At 42.0% G+C, this 20,446-nt stretch overlaps 1 protein-coding gene and 1 long non-coding RNA gene across 3 annotated transcripts in view; one reads left to right on the top strand and one right to left on the bottom strand.

The window, feature by feature from the left end:
* Window positions 1-1,679, bottom strand: part of LOC309529141 — a 2,252-nt gene extending 573 nt beyond the window's left edge. The window contains exon 1 of the long non-coding RNA XR_014218086.1: window positions 1,583-1,679. This is a non-coding gene — a long non-coding RNA (uncharacterized lncRNA). The remainder of the gene's footprint in view (window positions 1-1,582) is intronic.
* CFAP206 (cilia and flagella associated protein 206) lies at window positions 1,582-20,446 on the top strand. Of its 2 annotated transcripts, none has more exons than XM_082216891.1 (13): window positions 1,582-1,713; window positions 3,389-3,497; window positions 5,325-5,408; window positions 7,033-7,123; window positions 7,874-8,062; window positions 9,704-9,862; window positions 12,302-12,510; window positions 13,960-14,079; window positions 14,969-15,167; window positions 17,063-17,203; window positions 18,370-18,563; window positions 19,445-19,588; window positions 20,172-20,446. In XM_082216891.1, the coding sequence occupies exons 2-13, from the start codon at window positions 3,390-3,392 to the stop codon at window positions 20,400-20,402; spliced, it is 1,869 nt and encodes a 622-aa protein (XP_082073017.1). In that variant the 5' UTR covers window positions 1,582-1,713; window position 3,389; the 3' UTR covers window positions 20,403-20,446. The 2 variants fall into 2 exon arrangements, with proteins under 2 accessions (XP_082073017.1, XP_082073018.1); XM_082216892.1 differs by lacking the exon at window positions 1,582-1,713 and adding an exon at window positions 1,807-1,932.

Below are 20,446 nucleotides of genomic sequence, written 5' to 3'. Positions count from 1 at the left end.
TGAAACTAGCAAGCGTGCCTCTGGACATGTGCAGAGAGCCTATCCCACCTTGCCACTGGGTTAACTGTAAGCTGCCTCCATACATATTTTATTTGAAGATGATATACTGCCATCTCAAGAAGGGTGGCTTCTAACAACTGCAAGCCCCAGCACCTTAAAAAAAATGAAAGGGGAGGAGGAGCTAGCAAATTGCTCCTGATTTACTGCAACACATTCTAAGGCTATGTGTACCTATCATAAAGGTGGCAAAGCTGTGGACTTCCAGCTGTTGCTGGACTACAACTCCCATCACCTATAAGCTCATTGGTCTTGCTGGCCGGTGCTGATGGGAGTTGGAACACAATCAGATATAGGTGTGCCCTATTAAAGTGCATGGAAGTGTTGAGGAACAACAAATCAATCACCCCCATGACTTTTCAGTTAGGAAAGTGATGTGGAAATGCAGTGAAAGATGCAGAATAATGACTGATGGACACAAAATGAAAGCTCTATAAGCTCAATAAAGAGCAGACACTGTATAATCTCTGCATCAGCGAGGCTGGGGGGGGTGGGGTCTTGTCACCTGACAGTCCAGGACCTACATACACACTGCCCAGGCTTGCACATCAAGAGTTCACTGCTGTGCTGCTAATGCAGCAAAAACATGGGAGATCACGGTTACCAGCCTCTACAGCAACAGCAGTGCTGTGATTCTCCAACAGTTTGACTTCACCCCACAAGGTATACCCCATTGTCTTTTAAGAGACAGATGCCAACAATGTTGTCCTGTGTGATTGTCAAAAGGATCGAGCAGACTGCATTAATTAGCTTGCAAATAGTGTTCCCTTGCTCAGGGGATTCACTTTAGGAAAGTCATCCCATAGGCAGCATGCCGAAAACAGTTCTCACAATCTTGTGTGGCCCAACAGTAACCAGTGTGTCCAACACAGTAGTTCCACAGTAGACGCTATTAAGAAGGGTGCAGAAAACAGCTTTCAAATGCCTCTTAGGTGCATTTGGGAAGTCACAATCTCTTGAGTTTTGTGTGTTTTAAAACCTAGCGCATAGCTGCTAGGAAGAGATGCTGCTTTGAAGAACATTTCTCCGGCTGCGTTTCCAGCAAGAGCAACAAAGAATGACAGGCTGGCGACGCATCCTCCAGCAGCGTGGGACGTGTGCTTGGAGACCCCTGTGGGCTATTACGATTTGCACCGTGTCCTGTGGGATGCAACCATAGGCATTGCCAGGGGGGACTGGGGCAGCTGCCCCCCATCAAGTAAAACAGTAGAAATACTTAACTAACTGACCAATCACGTCGGCCCTGCTCCCCCTCAAATGTCCTGCCTCCCCTAACCAAGTCCTGCCCCTCACCAAAAAAAAAAAACCCTAGCAATGCCCATGGATGCAACGGGTGTGTGTATGTGAGAAACAGGGGAGGACAGTGGGGTAGGCAAGCGTGGGGACAATAAACTCCGCGGCGGGGAGGCAGGAGCTCACAGAGGTCGAGAGATTAAGTCCCCCAGCGAACACGTGCGCGCCCACTCCGAAGACCGCTGAGCCTGACCTGAGACTGCGCCGCCTCCGGCCTTCTAGCTCCGCCTACCTCCGAGGCCCCGTAGGTCTCCATGGAGACGCTGCTCCTCCGCGGAAACACGACGCGGGCGCTTCTTCCCTTTCAGGGGCCGAGAGAAGGAGGCTCCGAGGGCCCCGCGTGAGGCGGGAGGGGAGAAGCAGGTAAATCTCCGTGCTCGTCTTGGGGGGGGGGGGAGAGACTATTGTTATTTACAGAGACGGGAGAGCGGAGGGGGGGGGGAGTTTTACTGGAGCCAGGTGAGCGGGGTGGCGGACCACATACTGTTAAATTCCTTCAAGAGGGTCGCCAGTATCCCCTTCCCCCATCTGCCCAGGACTCTGGTGCTTTTCCTTGCTATAGAGAACAAAGAAATTACACAGGTGAAGTTTCCCCACTGCTGCACTTCGGGGGGGGGGAGTATTAAACACCTGTTGAATTTCTTCATGTCTGCCGCACAGCTGAGGGGCAAAGGAATCCCACCAAGCGGGAGGAGAAAGGGGGGAATAGAGCACTGTTTATACCAGAAATAATAATAGTAGTAATAATAATAATAATAATAATAATAATAATAATAATAATAATAATAAATTTGTATACCGCCCTATATCTGCAGGTCTTAGGGCAGTTACAACATAAAACCACAAAATAGATAACAAAAACAGCCCAATAAACCCACACCCCTCCCCAACATTTAAAAAGGTCATGGGCTGTAATTAACTCTGGAAGCTCAAATAATGTAATGTGGAGCCCAAGGACAGGACACAGCCAGGCAACTCTGCCACGAGTGCCAACATTTTTCTTGTAGCTGTGCAGTATTTTGGCTTAAATTGCCTGTTGTTGCTTCAGTTTTCTGTACACTGCTTAGATATATTTTAATCCATTAAGCAGCATAATCAAAATCAAATGGTAGCTGTGTAAAAACACAGCCCATGACAGAAATGGGCATACACAGCTTGGGAGTCAGGAATTCTCACTCTTGTCACTGATAGTACAGTGGTGGGGAACCTCAGACCCATATACCAAACATGGCCCACCAGGCCATTTTTAGGAAGTCATACCCACACATCCCACACCTGATACCATGCATGACATCAGATATGGTGTGGGTAAAGATGGGACTCCAAAGGAACCATCAGGAGCCAATGTTCCCGGCTGTTCCTTGGATCCAGCAAGGCACGCTCCCATCCACCCATCTTGTTTACATAATCTGATTTTTATTATTATTAATCACATAAACATCAATATCCATAATAGTGAATAAATCATAGTAAATATTAAGATATACATATACACAGCAAATAAGGTGTGTGCGTGTATATATATACACACAATCTAGCTCTTAATTATAAGTTTAAGAAAAAAGGTGGAAGAGTGGAATAAGAACATGTAAAACACAAAAGTAATTAGAATTTCATCTCATAAAATCAGGATTATCTATTTTATTACATCAACTTGAACAAAGGTGTTTTTCCCCCCAAAAGGCAACTGATAAAGTTAAATGCCATAGCTAGTTCACATGAACAAGGCCTGATACATTTTAGAAATACATAAACTGAAGCCTTCCATGGCTTGAGGCATGCTTGAAAAGAGTGTCAAGCATGCCTCCCTTTCTCTCAAAAATGCACAATTTCAAATCTCAATTAAGATACAGGTATGTATAATCCCTAACTAAAGTATTATATAATATTGTTTCTTTATGCAGAAGTAGGCAGCTTCTTGAAAACTTAAAAGATTGAGGAAGTTTTAATTGCATGTGCAATCACAATACTGTCAGTTATTCTGTGAAAAAAATTACCATGTATTGTAACGTGAGCCCTTCATATCTTGATAATGCAGAATGACTCACTCTCAAGCTGAAAGTGTCATAAAGAATATCATCCGTGAAATAGGACAAGAATGTGCCATGAAAGGTCAAACCGTATCAGAAACTCTGGTGGCATTCATGGTAAGTGCAAAATACACAGTTTGCTAATGTGCTTTATTTAAAAGCTCTTCTTTCTAGCAGTGTTAGAAACTGAAATATGAACGCTAGGAGCTAAATAGCACCTTAAACATAGGTTATGGGTGCCGGTGTTATGTACTGAAGTTCTCACCCTGGGCCAGCAGGGGGATACTGTAGATAGTTATGCAAATGAAGGATCGAAAAGTGACATTCAGTGATTGGATAGTTTGTATGCAAATGAAGGATCGAAAAGTGATGTTCAGTGATTGGATAGTTTTAGAAAATGGCAACAGTTGCATTGTTCTGGAGCTCTATATAAGCAGGCTGACTGAGCCTCTCAGCCTAGTTCTGTTCTGGTATCTGAATAAAGAAGAGCTGTTTAAAGAATCGCTGTGTCGTCTGACATGTTCGCCCACAACTTAACAGCCACAACCGAATGTCTAGGCGCGCTTTTTTAAACAACAAGAATACCAAGCTGAAAATGAATGAACTGCAGCTAAACCTATCAGTTTACCTGACGCTGCATCAATCTCTTGGAAATCGAGGTGAGGGGAATTTCTCCTCTTAGGCCCTCAGCGCCAGCAGTGGCAGACTTAATCTGAAATCTTAGACGCGGTACTGTGCCCAGAGCTCAGAAACCGCTCATGTGAATGAAATTCCCTGTTGCAAAATGCGCCTAGAACAATGGGAGTCTCAAACGCTGCTTTCTAGTCATGTTAACATGTCACTCCTGTGGCATTAAAATAATGTTAAAGCAACAGAACATCACAAAACATGATTGTCTTGGGGCTAAAATGCAAGTACAGTGGTACCTCGGGTTACATACACTTCAGGTTACATACGCTTCAGGTTACAGACTCCACTAACCCAGAAATAGTACCTCGGGTTAAGAACTTTACCTAAGGATGAGAACAGAAATCGTGCTCCGGCGGTGCAGCGGCAGCGGGAGGCCCCATTAGCTAAAGTGGTGCTTCAGGTTAAGAACAGACCTCCAGAATGAATCAAGTTCTTAACCTGAGGTACCACTGTAACACAAGAGTTATGCAGGCAACCCTTGGAACTCTAGAACCCATGGACAACTAAAGAAGCTGAACGTTGAAAGGTTCAGGACACACAAAAGAAGATGCTTTTTCACGCAGCACATAGTTAAACTGAGGAACTCACTTCCAAATGAAGCAATGATGACCACCAACCTGGATGGTTTGAGAAGAGTATTCATGAGCAATAGCAGTGCTCTACCTCCACTTGCAGACTGGGAAAGACTCATTGCTTCTTGTGCTTTCCACAGTAGTACACCTACTCTAGCATTTTGCTTCTTGAGCTGGGCAGGTAATGATGACATTTGTACTTACTTCCCCAAATGCTGGGAATGAGGCCCCTATATTTCTTCTCTGGAACTCACAACCACACTTCTCCAAGCAATGTTTAAAAGGAGGCTAGAACTGAGAGCAGAATAAAACCTCATACTGGGTTGCTTCTATCCAGTGCCACCATAATGGCTGTACTTTTGGGGCTCTGCTCTATATTTTATTTAATAGAATGATAAATTAACCACTCAACCATTTATTGCATATTTAAAAAACATTTTTAGTTCCCATTGATTTTGATAAAATTTCCAAGTAAGTATGCTTGCTAGGACCAGGAAGTTAGTCCTCATGCCTATTAAATTAAATTGGGAAATGACATTTAGTGGGGAAACCTTGAGCAGTTGGGACATTTAATTTGTTTTATTCTGCGGTTGTATTTGGCAGTAATATATATTTAAGAGCACAAGATAAATATTTAACTGGAAGCCTGGTGTTTTTTGTTTTTGTTTCTTTTTACTTATAGGTGAAAGCTGTTGTGTTGGATCCAAGGAATGGATTTAATGTGGACAGGACCCTTACAAAGGCTGATGTGCAAAAACTTATTAAGGTAATTTTGTGAATCTAAACATTTATTTAACTATTTTTATACTGATTTCAATGAACTTACTAAGACTTATCAACAAATTAAAGCAATCTCTCAAGCAACTCATGAAGTCTGTGGGAATTAAGCAGCCTAACTCTACTCAGGATTACAGCCTAAATTTTTGTTTTGTGTATAGTGTTTACCAAATTAATAAAAAGCTACGTTTCAGACCACAAAATCATTTAAGGCCTATTCTTTTAGAGCCATCTAAAGCCACATATCACTCAGTGATAAACCTTTGACTGCTGTCCATTTTCTCATTGTACAATGAAATCTCCCCCAACTGCTTCTCCAAACTTGTACAATTGGATCATAATTTTGTACACCCAGTTGATGAACACAAAATATAACGTTTGATTTAAATGTAATGAAAATTTGGCGAGCAGATGACACTTAATGAATTCAGCCATAATAAGTAGAATTTAAAATATGCCTCACATAAATGGCTTTAGAAGTACAGCTACATACATATATCATTGCTTCAAACTCTGATACATGCCCTTTTGAGGTGTGTAGGACACCTGAAAGATGAAAATGCTTTGTTCTAAAGAAAGCCTCCTGTGTGTGATTTTGAGGTTGTTAGATACGTTAGATTTTAAGAAGGTGGTTAGACTAGTTTATTGCCACTAGTGAACTAGTATTCCAAGCAACAAATCTCTCTGTGTGTCTGCAGCATAGTATTATGCACCAGCAGGCTGCATGCAGTGGTATATGAGACTGCTTGTGGAGAAGGGATTATTGGTGTCAAGGCTGAGGGCTGCATATTTGCTGCTTTAGAGTGTGTGGAGCTGCTTGCCTCCTCTCTGTGATGAGAATGAGTAGCTTCATGAAGCTATGTGCACTTCAGAGTTCCTGCAGCCACCTGGAAGCAGGCAATAGCAAAAAATCTAATCCGAATTATTCAACTCTAGGCAGCAGTCCACTTATTATGCTATTTAAGGTAAAGGTAAAGGGACCCCTGACCATTAGGTCCAGTCGTGACGAACTCTGGGGTTGGGACGCTCATCTTGCTTTATTGGCCAAGGGAGCCGGCGTACAGCTTCCAGGTCATGTGGCCAGCATGACTAAGCCGCTTCTGGCAAACCAGAGCAGCGCACGGAAACGCCGTTTACCTTCCCGCCAGAGTGGTACCTATTTATCTACTTGCACTTTGACGTGCTTTCGAACTGCTAGGTTGGCAGGAGCAGGGATCAAGCAACGGGAGGTCACCCCGTTGCAGGGATTTGAACCGCCGACCTTCTGATCGGCAAGTCTTAGGCTCTGTGGTTTAACCCACAGCGCCTCCCGTGTCCCATTATGCTATTTAGGAACAAGTAAATTACAAAAACTGAACATTTTGTGTCCTTAAGCTACAGTATGGCAACACAACATTTTGTTCTTGCAGTGGTGCTTCTCAGCCCCTTAATCTGTTTTCTCAAGTAATGTTTAAGCAAAGGGCACCTTGTTTTGTAAATCTATTAAACTGATGGATTCTGTTTCACGTGTATAAATTCTGTAGCATGGTGTTTCTGGGTGCCCAACAGTAATATTATTTTAATAATTAGTTAAGGGGCTTGAAATAACTTACATCAACATTTTCTCTTTTTAGCTTTCCATTGAAAGACTGCTTGACACAAGCAATCCATCCCTGGACACTATTAAGATGCAAGTTTATTTTGATATGAACTATATCAGTCGAGGTAATCAATGTGTGGAATAATTTAATGTGAATATGGTGATGGTACAATCCTAGGCATGTTTACTCAGAAGTCACACTGTGTTCAAGAGGACTTGCTGTCTAGTAAATTTACATGGGATCGCAACCACAATGCATCTATTCTTGCTACATGTGAAAACTTATAGTACTGTAATACAATGGAACAGCAAATCCAATAATATGTGAACATGCTAAGAGATGCAATCTATAAGGAGGTTATAAATTAAATTGCCTCTTTAAAAAATATTCAACATTTACCTAACATTAGAATAGTTAATATTTATTGTGCATTTAAAATCCTGGAAGTGCATTTATGGTTTTTTAAAAGTTATATCTTGTACCAAATAAATGGAACCGATACATTCCACTGTCTCAATTTACTACAACTGAGTTTGTGCAATTATGTTACATAGTGCAGTCCTATGTGTGATTACTTGTATGTAAACCTCAGCATGTTCACTAGATAATGCCCTAGGATGGCAGCCCTCAGAATGAGAAGAGCATGGGAGGATTTAAGCATGTGAAATATGGGCATTTTCAACTAGCTAAGTTGAAAGTCTGTTGATGCCTATGCACGTCTTTTGGCTTCTCTGTGCCTTGGGGTTACAACTGAGGTGTAACTGAAGAAGTATCAAGTCTAGTGAAATCTGCATCACTATGTGGTCTGCTGAAGCATGCAAGTGGCACCAGTGATATAACTTGCTTTTGTATCATCCTCTGTGTTTCCTTTTAGTTGAGTTAATCAAGGAACAGCATCGTGTTTTGGATTCTCGCCTTGCTCCAGTGGGCAGAGAAATTACAGATAGCCGTGCTCGTACCAGAGAGGAATTGGAAAGTGTTTATCGAAAAATTGTCAGCTATGTCCTGCTGCGCTCGGGCCTTGGATCCCCTACAGACATCAAGGTCATTAGAGAGGCAACTGGTTGGTAACTGTTTCAGATATATGCCGTGAAGAGTTTTGCCAATATGCACTTTACTGTGGTAGTCATTGCATAGGAACTGAGCAACAATCGGTGGCTAGTTGGGGGACTATCTTTTTACTTTCTTTTGTATTGAAGTATTTGTATGCTGCCTTTGTGCCTCAGTATGTACCTGTGGCAGTTCACAGCAAATCTAGAATCAATCCAGAATATGTATACCTCCCTGGTAAAAAAAAATCAAAGAAAACACTCAAAAGTACGTATACAAATATCTGCTCCAGATAGCAAAACCAGGCTGAGGATAGAACATAATCTGAGAGCCAGAAAAAGACACTTCACATATCCAACAGGCCAAATGCAAGCAACCATCCAACCCTTTCCTGAAGATATGGAGATCTTCTGAAGCAGCATTCAACACAGCATGAAGGGATGCAGAGAGAAGGACACAGCTCCTGTGCTGTGTATTAACCGAGTCACAAGTGTTGTGTCAAGGGAGCAGTGGTGGTGTTCTTGGCACTTGACAACTGCCCAAACTGGCCATTCACCATTCACCTCCTTACTCACTGTGGCCTTCCATTCAAACTAATTGCTGATAAGGGCATTATCCTATTCTGCATACAAGATTCTATACCTGAGATTCTAGGTAGTTCATGCAGAACTTGTAGTCTGGTGGTCTGCTTTAATGCCTTGCACAACTCCATACTTCCCTCCAAGCCTCCACCTCCCTGATGATATTCCTTGACCACTTACTCTTGCATGTCATTCATCTCCATCCTAATCCCTCCTTACACTCTTCAGGTCCTTAACCCCCTCAGTCCCCAAGTCCAAATTATTCAGATTCTTACCTCTTGGAAGGAGAATTAGTAGCGCAGAATTAGCAAATGTCTCCCAATGGCCTTATTCACTGACGGCAGGAAAGTGTGCCAAAAGTCTCTAAATTCTGTAGAGGCTCTTGACACCCTTTTTTTTTTGAAAATTCTTTTTATTTTATTTCTGTCATATACAGCAAAAACCCCCCACAAACAATCCAAAAAGGATAAAAAAGAGAAAAAGAAAAAAAGAAAGAAATAAAGCTTTATTGCTTTATGACACCCTTTTTTTTTTTTTAGAGAGAGAGGGGGGGGGCAATTTAACACATGTAGCTTTGTCCATAAGGATTTCAGTTTATGTTGAGTGTTACTGATTATCCTCTTCAGCCGTCATAAGATTTAGCATTTTATAGCTCTTGGTAAGTTAAAATACTTTATACTTAACTATGTCCAGGGGAGGAGGGCATGCAAAGGAGGCTGCAACAGGAATAAAAAGATTGGGAATTTCCCATTCCACAAGCAGAACATTTACAGTTCTTAGGATTCAAGCCATGATCTCCAGCATAGTGGGATCTCAAATGTGAATAAGTATCTTACTATACTACGGGTGTTTCCATGGAAAATCCAGTAAGATACACCCACACCAGTTACCTGTTGGTGATATCTAAATGATTGATTTGCAAAATGAAGCCCCGACTGGGAGCAACCCAATGTGAACAAATTGTGGTCTTGTCCCCAAATAACTTCTAGTGCTCACCTTTCTGTTTTATTTGATGTTACAGCTGTTGTCTGCCTTTTTTTTGTATGACATTTTCCACATTTAATATTTTTCAGCTGCCCTGCAGAGTGTCTTCCCTCAAACAGAACTTGCTGCTTTCCTCTCCCTTTCAAAGAAGGAGAAAGAGAGGCAGTTGAAGGAGCTCACCATGATTGTCACAGGAATTCGGTTATTCAACAAGGAGTGTGGGAAGGGAGGAGAAGGCATTGATGAGTGTAGGTATATACTTGTTGTTTAGTCATGTCTGACTCTTCGTGACCCCATGGACCAGAGCATGCTAGGCACTTCTGTCTTCCACTGCCTCCCGCAGTTTGGTCAAACTCATGCTGGTAGCTTCAAGAACACTATCCAACCATCTCGTCCTCTGTCGTCCCCTTCTCCTTGTGCCCTCCATCTTTCCCAACATCAGGGTCTTTTCCAGGGAGTCTTCTCTTCTCATGAGGTGGCCAAAGTATTGCAGCCTCAGCTTCACGATCTGTCCTTCCAGTGAGCACTCAGGGCTGATTTCCTTAAGAATGGGTAGGTTTGCTCTTCTTGCAGTCCATGGGACTCTCAAGAGTCTCCTCCAGCACCATAATTTAAAAGCATCAATTCTTCGGCGATCAGCCTTCTTTATGGTCCAGTATGGACCATAAAGTATGGTATATACTAGTAGGTGCTAAACTTGATGATGTCTGTATTAGCCATTTACACCACATTCAAATGTGCAGAAATGCTCAGTGCTGACTGATCACCAATTTTTTAAGTAGTCCCATCTGAATTGCTTCATGCAAATACTGCATTTAAGTTGATCTTCCAAATGAGATGTGATAACATGCTGTTCAGCTGCAGGTTAACTTTGTTGAATATCTTCAAAATTGATAATCTGTACTGTATTATCTATTAAAAACTCTGTTAAATTGGCTTGTTGTAAAGCCTTTCATAGGATTTTTATATATTTATATAAAATAGAAAGCCGTGTTAGCCCCCTGAGAGAAAAAAGAAATGTTTTTTAGTCTCACCATGAGACTAACTTTAAATAAGTTTTGTATTAGAAAAATAGTGTGAGCTTTCATAGGTGACAACATACTACTTCAGATGCTTATTTTTGGAACTAGGAGAAGACAGGTTGTAGCCTACCTTGATTTCAGCAAGGCATTCGACAAGGTGCCCCATGATATTCTTGTAAAGAAGCTGGTAAAATGCGGTCTTGAGTATGCTACCACTCAGTGGATTTGTAACTGGCTGACTGACCGAACCCAAAGGGTGCTCATCAATGGTTCCTCTTCATCCTGGAGAAGAGTGACTAGTGGGGTGCCACAGGGTTCTGTCTTGGGCCCGGTCTTATTCAACATCTTTATCAACGACTTGGATGATGGACTCAAATTTGCAGATGACACCAAACTGGGAGGGGTGGCTAACACCCCAGAGGACAGGATCACACTTCAAAACGACCTTGACAGATTAGAGAACTGGGCCAAAACAAACAAGATGAACTTTAACAGGGAGAAATGTAAAGTATTGCACTTGGGCAAAAAAAATGAGAGGCACAAATACAAGATGGGTGACACCTGGCTTGAGAGCAGTACATGTGAAAAGGATCTAGGAGTCTTGGTTGACCACAAACTTGACATGAGCCAACAGTGTGACGCGGCAGCTAAAAAAGCCAATGCAATTCTGGGCTGCATCAATAGGAGTATAGCATCTAGATCAAGGGAAGTAATAGTGCCACTGTATTCTGCTCTGGTCAGACCTCACCTGGAGTACTGTGTCCAGTTCTGGGCACCACAGTTCAAGAAGGACACTGACAAACTGGAACGTGTCCAGAGGAGGGCAACCAAAATGGTCAAAGGCCTGGAAACGATGCCTTATGAGGAACGGCTAAGGGAGCTGGGCATGCTTAGCCTGGAGAAGAGGAGGTTAAGGGGTGATATGATGGCCATGTTCAAATATATAAAAGGATGTCATATAGAGGAGGGAGAAAGGTTGTTTTCTGCTGCTCCAGAGAAGCAGACACGGAGCAATGGATCCAAACTACAAGAAAGAAGATTCCACCTAAACATTAGGAAGAACTTCCTGACCGTAAGAGCTGTTCGACAGTGGAATTTGCTGCCAAGGAGTGTGGTGGAGTCTCCTGCTTTGGAGGTCTTTAAGCAGAGGCTTGACAACCATATGTCAGGAGTGCTCTGATGGTGTTTCCTGCTTGGCAGGGGGTTGGACTCGATGGCCCTTGTGGTCTATTCCAGCTCTATGATTCTGTGTTTCTAGGTGGAAAAGTCAGTTAACATATGATAGTTTATTGACTAAAACCCAGCACTTTTAAAAGGTTATTGACCCAAACCAGGATCCAAAGATGCCAGCAATGTGTGCTTAAAAGTCCTTTTGCAGATGCCCAGTCTTGTCTGCAGTCATTCAAACTATGTTGGATGCTCTTGTGAGTTCTTTCAGTCCTCAGGAGAGACCTTTCAGGGCATGCAAGGGGCTTCAAGAGGAAGGGAACCCACAAAAGCTTTGGTGTGCTCATATGGAAGGCTCCATGCATCTCTTCGGATGTCAGCCCTGTTTATTTTAGACAGAAATAGGTGGGGAAAACGCTTGTGGTTAGTTACTGAATTTGAGGTTGCCATACTTAGTAATTACTGCCATGCCCCTTCTAACCAACTCTGTGTCAACAGTACCAGCTATTCTGAATGAAGCTATCCCAGCAGCCAACCACCATATAGAAATAGAACTCCAAGCTTCCAAGGATTTGGCATACCAGTACACAGCCTTGATTGAAATGATGCACCTGAGTCAAAATGCTGAGATAGAACTTAAAACGACAATGTTAAAAGAAGTCCTCTACAACGTGAGACAACACGAGGCTTTCCTCTGCATCATTCTGGTAAGATTGTTTTATACTTTGCATCCCTTCTAGAATGCTGGCATATACATTAATTGTGCCAGTAAGCTTTTTGTATACTTATAACTATGCTTAGTAAATTTTTATATAGTATTGCCCTTCATTTGAAGATCACAGGGCAGTTTGCAACATAAAAAATAAATTAAAAACCCAAATACAAAACAAAACAAAAAACCACCTATAATCCACCCACTCCCCTGAGACAGATTGTTTAATCAGCGAATGGCCTGGCTGAAGAAGAATGTTATCACTTGGTGCCTAAATATCTGTAATGAAGGAGCCAGGTGAGCCTTCCTGGGGAGAGCATTCCACAAACAGGGAGCCACCATAGAAAAGGCCTGTTTTCATGTTTCCACCCTCTGGACCTCAGTTGATTAGCATTCCTTTGGTACATATCTTTAGACACTAGGCAAAAACATGCCTCTTCTCCCAGGCCTTTGGCTAATTAAACAATCTGTGGCCTTTTAAACTGTGGCGGTGGGGAGTATTGTTTTCGTTTGTCACTATGGTATGTATTTTTGTGTTTTTATATTGCAAACTGCCATGTGATCTTTGGATGAAGGGCAGTATAGAAATTGTTTTATTATTATTTTATTATTAATTCACTTCCCTGGCACAGCTGGCTGGCCCCTCCTAACTATGTTGCCACCGGATGAAGAAGAGCCAAGTGAGGAGGGGGAGGTTCAGTTTAAGGAACCAACTTTTAGTTGGTAGAGAATTGTACAGGGTTCCAAGTTGGACTGAACTCCTTTTCATGCATAGTGGAAAAGAAGTGTCATTCTCTGTAGTACATGAAGCAATATAGTACAGTGGTGCCTCGCAAGACGAAATTAATCCGTTCCGAGAGTCTCTTCGTCTAGCGGTTTTTTCGTCTTGCGAAGCAACCCTATTAGCGGCTTAGCGGATTAGCGCTATTAGCGGTTTAGCGGATTAGCGGCTATTAAAGGCTTAGCGGCTAAAAGGCTATTAGCGGCTTAGAAAAGGGGGGGGGAGCGAAAAAAAATCGGAACACTCGCAAGACGTTTTCGTCTTGCAAAGCAAGCCCATAGGGAAAATTGTCTTGCGAAGCAGCTCAAAAACGGAAAACCCTTTCGTCTAGTGGGTTTTCTGTCTTGCGAGGCATTCGTCTTGCGGGGCACCACTGTAGTACATGTCCTGATGACTGAAAATCTAATTGGAGATTGTCTCTCTGTGTGTATTCCATCCCATATTTCATTTAAAGAGCTCAAGATGGCATACATGGTTCTCTCCCTGCCCCCTGCTTCGTCCCATTACTTATCCTCACAGCAACCCTGGGACGTTAGTTAGGCTTGGAGATACTGACTGCCTCAAGGCCACTCAACGAGCTTGGGTAGATGTGGTAGATTCAATGAACTGTGGAAATGTTATCCTGAATTTCCATTGGTAATCTGCTGTATGCTGCCTTTTCAGTCTGATGTGATCACATGTGCACAAGAAGTTGACATGATGCAGAAGCAGTTTGCAGCACAGATGGAGCACTTAAAAAGTATTATTCAGGCAAAGACAGCAGTGCCTACGTCTCTGGTTTATGTAAGTTCCTAAATTGCAAGAATGTAAAAAGGACTAGCTTGTGTATGTGTTTGTATATTCTGTAGCTGCTTTCTTATAGACACCATGCTGAGTTAGTAACACAGACCTCTTTTACACCAAGAGACAGAGAGAGGCTGGATCCTTGCCTTTCTGCTCAGCTAGTCCAAGGGAATTTTGAGCTTGTTGATAGTGCTGAGAGAGGGGTCTTGACCCGACCCCCCGATGTTTTCCTAATTTCAACTGCCCCCAGCAACTATACAATTTGTTACATACAACAAAGCATACAGGTGCCCATATGATACCATAGAGCATATTGGGGTGGGGTATTCAGATTGGGGAAATAATCCATTACAGGGACAGGGGAGAATTAACCCACCCAGCATCTTCATGCAGCTTTATTTAAAACAAAAAACCCTGCAGGACATCAGATCTCCTGTCATCGTAGCAAGTTTGTCTCTAGGATTTTACACAGAGCTGCTAAAAAAGAAAGTACTGTAAGTTCTGTAGGTTTGTACAGATAGCTTTCTGTCAATTTAACAGCATGAAAATTCCCTGTTCTCTGTTTAACTTTCATCAGAGGAATCTATCGCTTTATTGTATACAAGGAGTATATATCCTGGCACCGTGATAGTCTTTGGTCCTATGCTGTGCTAGAAATAACATAAAGAAATCAGGGATGCATGTTAAGGAGAGGAGAGAGTGTAAATATTCCTTCAAAAATCCTTTACAATTAAAATTGTTAGGGTTTAAGATCATGAATTGCACCCCCTGCTTTTGTCTCCTCACCTGTGGAGTATATATAAAGAACAGCAGACTACATATTTTTGGCAAGCAGGCAGCATAATTTTGCAAATACAACTTCAATTTCTTTGTTTTTCCCCCCTCCCAGCCTATATTTATTGCACTCTCTAACCTTTGGACCAGTTTTCAAGACGAGATCCTGGTGCTGAGTTTCCTCAATAACTTGACTATCAATCTCCAGCAGTTCCTAGGAGCCCATTCAGTGATTTTTCCAGAAGATGTGATGGAATCTCTTCTTGAAGATATTATTGTAAAAACTGATGAGGAAAGGTTAAAAGAAAGTGCTGGTACTAAAACCATAATTATGCATTTTGAATTAATGTATAAAGTCCATGGAATACTCTTGCTATATCTTCAGATTCTTAGCCCTTTGAGAGCTAGCGCTTCCATTTTGTTGCTAAATAAGGATCATGTGTCATAGAAACCACTGAGCCTCTTTGGCTTGCTGATAGGATGGTTGGAGGTTCGAATCCCCAAAACGGAGTAAGCTCTCATTGCTCTGTCCCAGCTCCTGCCAACCTAGCAGTTCAAAAGCACACCAATGCAAGTAGATAAATGGGTACTGCTGTGGTGGGAAGGTAAACGGTGTTTCCGTGTGCTCTGGTTTCTGTCATGATGTCCCGTTGTGCCAGAAGTGGTTTAGTCAGGCTGGCAACATGACGCAGAAAGCTGTGGATAAATGGCGACTCCCTCGGCCTGAAGCGAGATAAGCACCATACCCCATAGTCGCCTTGACTGGACTTAACCATCCAGGGGTCCTTTACCTTTTGCCTTTACCATGTGTCATGCACTTATGGCTATATATATATATATATAGCTGCCCTTGAGACTGACCTAGAAACTCCAGCGGGTGCAGAATGCCTCGGCGAGACTCTTATGGGGTCCTCGCCTTGGGATCACATTCACCCGGTACTATACCAGCTGCACTGGCTCCCAGTGGAATACAAGATCAGGTTTAAGGTGCAGGTTTTAACCTTTAATGCCCTGTACGGCCTAGGACCCTCGTACCTACAGGACCACCTCTCCTGGTATGTCCCACGGAGGAACTTACGGTCTTCAAACAAAAACAGCTTAGAGGTCCCAGGCCACAGGGAGGTTAGGCTGGCCTCAACCAGAGCCAGGGCTCAATCAGAGCCAGGGGTTTCTCAGCTGTGGCCCCGATCTGGAGGAACACTCTGTTCTTGCTTTGGGCTTAGCCGTGCAGCCTGCGTTCGCTCTATAGGACGCACACACATTTCCCCTTAATTTTTGGAGGGGCAAAAGTGCGTCCTATAGAGTGAAAAATATGGTACTGGGAAGTTAGCTGCTGCACGTAACTTTGTTAGTTTCCGAGTCAGAACCTGCTCATAGTTTCAACTAAGAGATCTGGGAAGAAACAGCAGTGGTTTTTATTTATTTCTTTAAAAATATTTTTGTAATTTTTTTTAAAAAAGTTTTAAATATTTTAAAATATTTTTAGTACTCAGGGTTGTCATCTTTAACAGAGCTTGCTATGTACTTTCCCAGATACTTGCCGAGTATGTACATTGGTAAGGAAACACATTATTCCATAGGTGCCACATGGGTACAGGAATGTCTTCTCCGAGGGAAACCTTAATCAGCAAAAGGTTACCTGGGCCTTTGCTTTTTGCTGCAGCTGTTTTGATGAATTGTTTTATTTCTTGGGGAAAAAATACGTTTTAAAATAAATGTTTTGTGAGCTGTTCTGAGGGCCAATATTGTGGATCTAAGTAATAAATAAAAGTTGCCCTGAATCTTCCCACCTAATATATGAAATACTAGATTATTCAGTACCTCAGTAGGTACTTGTGCCATGGGTTCAGTGGTCTCAACCTTCCCCTGTAACCATGTTTATACACGAGTATGATCTGGGGTGTTTCTAGGTAGGACCTCAATGTTGCAAATGGGTTATTGAGATACAGCAAAAGGGTCCTTGGCAACAGGTTTTTAACATCATATTACCCCTAGAAAGGGAACATCTTGATTAAATGCTGGGGGGTGGGGGAAATGTACTCTGTTATTTTGACACCAACAATATTGTGTGGACATTGCAACTAATAATAATAAAAATCTGCATGCATGAGCAAATTTCTCCCGCAATAAATACCTGTTTGGAAGCACTCTAATTTTTTTCTGATACTGAAAATATATCCTAAGCTGTTTTTTTTAATATATATTTCAGATAGCAAAGTAAATCCCGCTGACTTTACGGTAGAAGAATGGCTCTTCCCAGAAACCACCATTAATTTCAGCCAAGTGCAAATTCAGTACCATGGGTTTTGTGCTTACACTTTTGCCGTGAAAGATGGTCTTCTTATCCCAGGTTTGCCAATTGTAGATAAGTCCAGTTTGCTTTTTAAGAGCATTCTTACTGCTTCATATTATGTTTTAAGTTGTGGACTGCCTTGCTTTAGTTTTATAGAAGTTTGCTGTATAACTAAAATAAAAATACCTGACATATAAGGAGCTTGCCATCCAAACTACTGGGGCTTGACCTATAAATGGAGATGGAGAAGAATTTGAGGCAGTAGGAATGTGGGGGTGAGGAGGGAAGGAACAGTGACAAGCATTTGGTAGGCAGGAGATAAAGCTGAGGAAGGGAATTAGAAAACTGGTATACACAGTGATTGGTGGTAGTTGGGACAGAGAAACTACTGAAAGGAAGACCATACATATCAACAAGACAAAAGAACAAATCCAATCAGTGCCAGTCTATTGGAGACTACCGTATTTTTTGCTCTATAAGACGCAATTTTCCCTTCTAAAAAGTAAGGGAAAATGTGGGTGTGTCTTATGGAGCGAATGCAGGCTACGTGGCTAAGCCCAAAGCCAGAACAGGAAGACGGAGCGCTGCACAGTGCTCCGTCTCGCTGTTCTAGCTTGGGGTTAGCTGCGCAAAGCCTCCGCAGGGCAGCGGGGTGAAGGCACCCTGCTGCCCTGCGGAGGCTTAAAAAGATTGCCCCCGAAGCCAGAACAGCAAGAGGCTATCCCAGAAGCCAGATCCCTCTTGCTGTTCTGGCTTCTGGGGTTCAGAATTTTTTTCTTCTTATTTCCTTCCCCCCCTCCCAAACTTGGTGTGTCTTATTGTCTGGTGCGTCCTATAGAGCGAAAAATACGGTAATTCTCTTGGTTGGAGAGAAGAGGGATGTCGGAGCCTCCACTGCTTTAACAGCACCCTGTTTAGAATTCCATTCAAAGCATAAATTTGTATTTGTTTGTCCAGCAAAGAAACTAGCAGTGCAATTTTTAAAAGGGTATTCCTCTTTTTACTGATGTAATCCACATCATGCAGGATTAGCTATGAAATACTTTAGTCTTGTTCTTAGTCCATAGAAAGTGATTTGCTGGGGGAGAGCATGATTTAAAGTTGACTGAATTTTCAGACAGGTTAGACACAAGAGCCATTCTTAATTTCAAAAGTGAAAACACTATAATCTGCATTAGGAATGTCATGAAGAAATCCTCTGTTCTTTTGTGCTTTGTTGTCAGCGAACCTTGCTGTTGGGATCATGAAGTTTCGGGAGAAATATTATGCCTTTAGTTCCAAGGAAGCGGCATATAATTTTGCCAAGAATCCAGAGAAATGCATTAAGATGATTGCAGAAAAAGCAAAGGAATCCGCAGAGCTTATTCAGCTGCTTGAACTTCATCAGCAATTTGAATCCCTTGCCCCTTATTCTCAGGTATTCAGCACATTTATCCTTTACTTATTTAGGCCACTCCAAGAAAGCTTCATTCTAGAGTAAAACCAAATAAGAGGCAATATGATAGAACTTATGCATAGCATAGAGAAAGTGGATAGAGGAAAGTTCTTCTCCCTCTCAAAATGTGTAGATATCCAAGGAAGCTGAATGTTGGAAGATTCAGAAGAGATAAGAGAAACTACTCCTTCACACAGTATGTAGTTAAACTATGGAGTTCTGTCCCACAGGAGGTAGTGATGTCCGTCAACTTGGATGGTTTTAACGGGAGTAGACAAATTTATAGAGGACAAGGCTATCGGTCCCTACTAACCACAATGGCTGTGTTCTTTTTCAACTGTTGGATGCAGTATGCTTCTGCGAACCGTAGGAGAGGAGAATGTTTTTGTGCTTGGTCCTGGTTGTGGGCTTCCCATAGGTTTCTGGTTGGCCACAGTGAGAACTGGATGCTGGACTAGATGGGTGATTGGCCTGATGAAGCAGGCTCCTGTGTTCTTATGCTCCAAAAGCAATATAGCTACCATTTTAATAATACAGGAAGTTGATCAGGAAGTATCTCCAAGAAGAGGTACTTCTTAATGCATAAGGTTGGTGCCACACTTCTTGTTTTGGCAGTGTCTTGTCCTTACTAGTTCATTGTGGGTTTAGCTGCAGTTAGCATGGAGAATAGCACAGTTCCAGAGTGGCTTGTGGTAGTTGGATGCATTGGTTCAGTACACTCAACACTCCAAACAGCCCCATCTGGAAGTGTGCTAAATGATGAGGTGTTGATATATCTTCCCTTTTAGTTTTTATCTAATGCTTGGTTGGAAGGTGAAAATGTGGAAATAAAAAATAGCTATTCCTTTTTGTTGTTGTTACAGATCAGAGCCAAAGACAAGAAGAGTATGATACCCATCACAAAATGTGACACCAGTACTCAGACAGACGTCCATATTTTGCCACCAAATATTGTGAAGAACTATGAGTGGAATGAATGGGAACTGAGAAGAAAAGCCATCAAACTGGTTTGTGTCAACATGATTTGAGAGACTAGTTCAGACAAACTGCAAATAACAATTATCTCTCAGATCTTTTCAGACTCAACTCCATGTATTTGACCTTAAATTTTTTAGCCCCTCCATCTTTTGTTCTCAGCTTTGTTTGGAATAGAATAGTGCAACATTCATGCTGAAGCTTTTACTTTGTTACTTTAAAATGTCTAAACTTTCCTTCATCGTGTCTGGGTGGTGTACAATAATGATAATATAAATAAATATATAAACATCACATATCCTTCATAACAATAAAACTGACAGGTAACAAACCTATGAAGCAGGCAGTGGCAGTAAAATGAATTAAAATGCCTGGGCAAACGAAAAGAAGTCTTGATCTTGCACCAAAGAAATGGAAAGTGCTTTCCCCTTGCTAGTTCATTGTCGACATAGGCTTTATACACATCCTAGAATTTGATCAGTTTATTCAATCCACCCTTGATAAGAAAGTATAAATCATTTATAAGTCTTTCAGGCAGTGCAATCCTTTAACATAATCTCACATTATGTTAAATGCAACTGTGATTATTCTTTTATCTTTGTTTTTTATATTCAGGCAAACTTGCGTCAAAAGCTAACTCACTCAGTGCAGACCAATCTAAGTCACATGAGAAGGGACAACTGCAGCCAGGTGTACCCACTGAAGGATAATGGCACACAGACCAAGCGAGAAAGCAATACTAATGTACCCAAACCTCAGATTTTCCTGGCTGGTCTCCGTGGAGGAACACCTCCAACTACCCGCATGATCAAAATCAACTTAACAAGAGCAGTTGATGAAACATAAATGACAAGTCCTTCAATAAATGAACTTTAAAAACAAAAAACAAA

The sequence above is a fragment of the Podarcis vaucheri genome (assembly GCF_965113315.1).
Source record: "Podarcis vaucheri genome assembly, chromosome: 3".
Taxonomy (NCBI): Eukaryota; Metazoa; Chordata; class Lepidosauria; order Squamata; family Lacertidae; genus Podarcis; species Podarcis vaucheri.
Note: the sequence above shows the minus strand (reverse complement) of the source record. Positions and strands in the feature narration are given on the sequence as shown.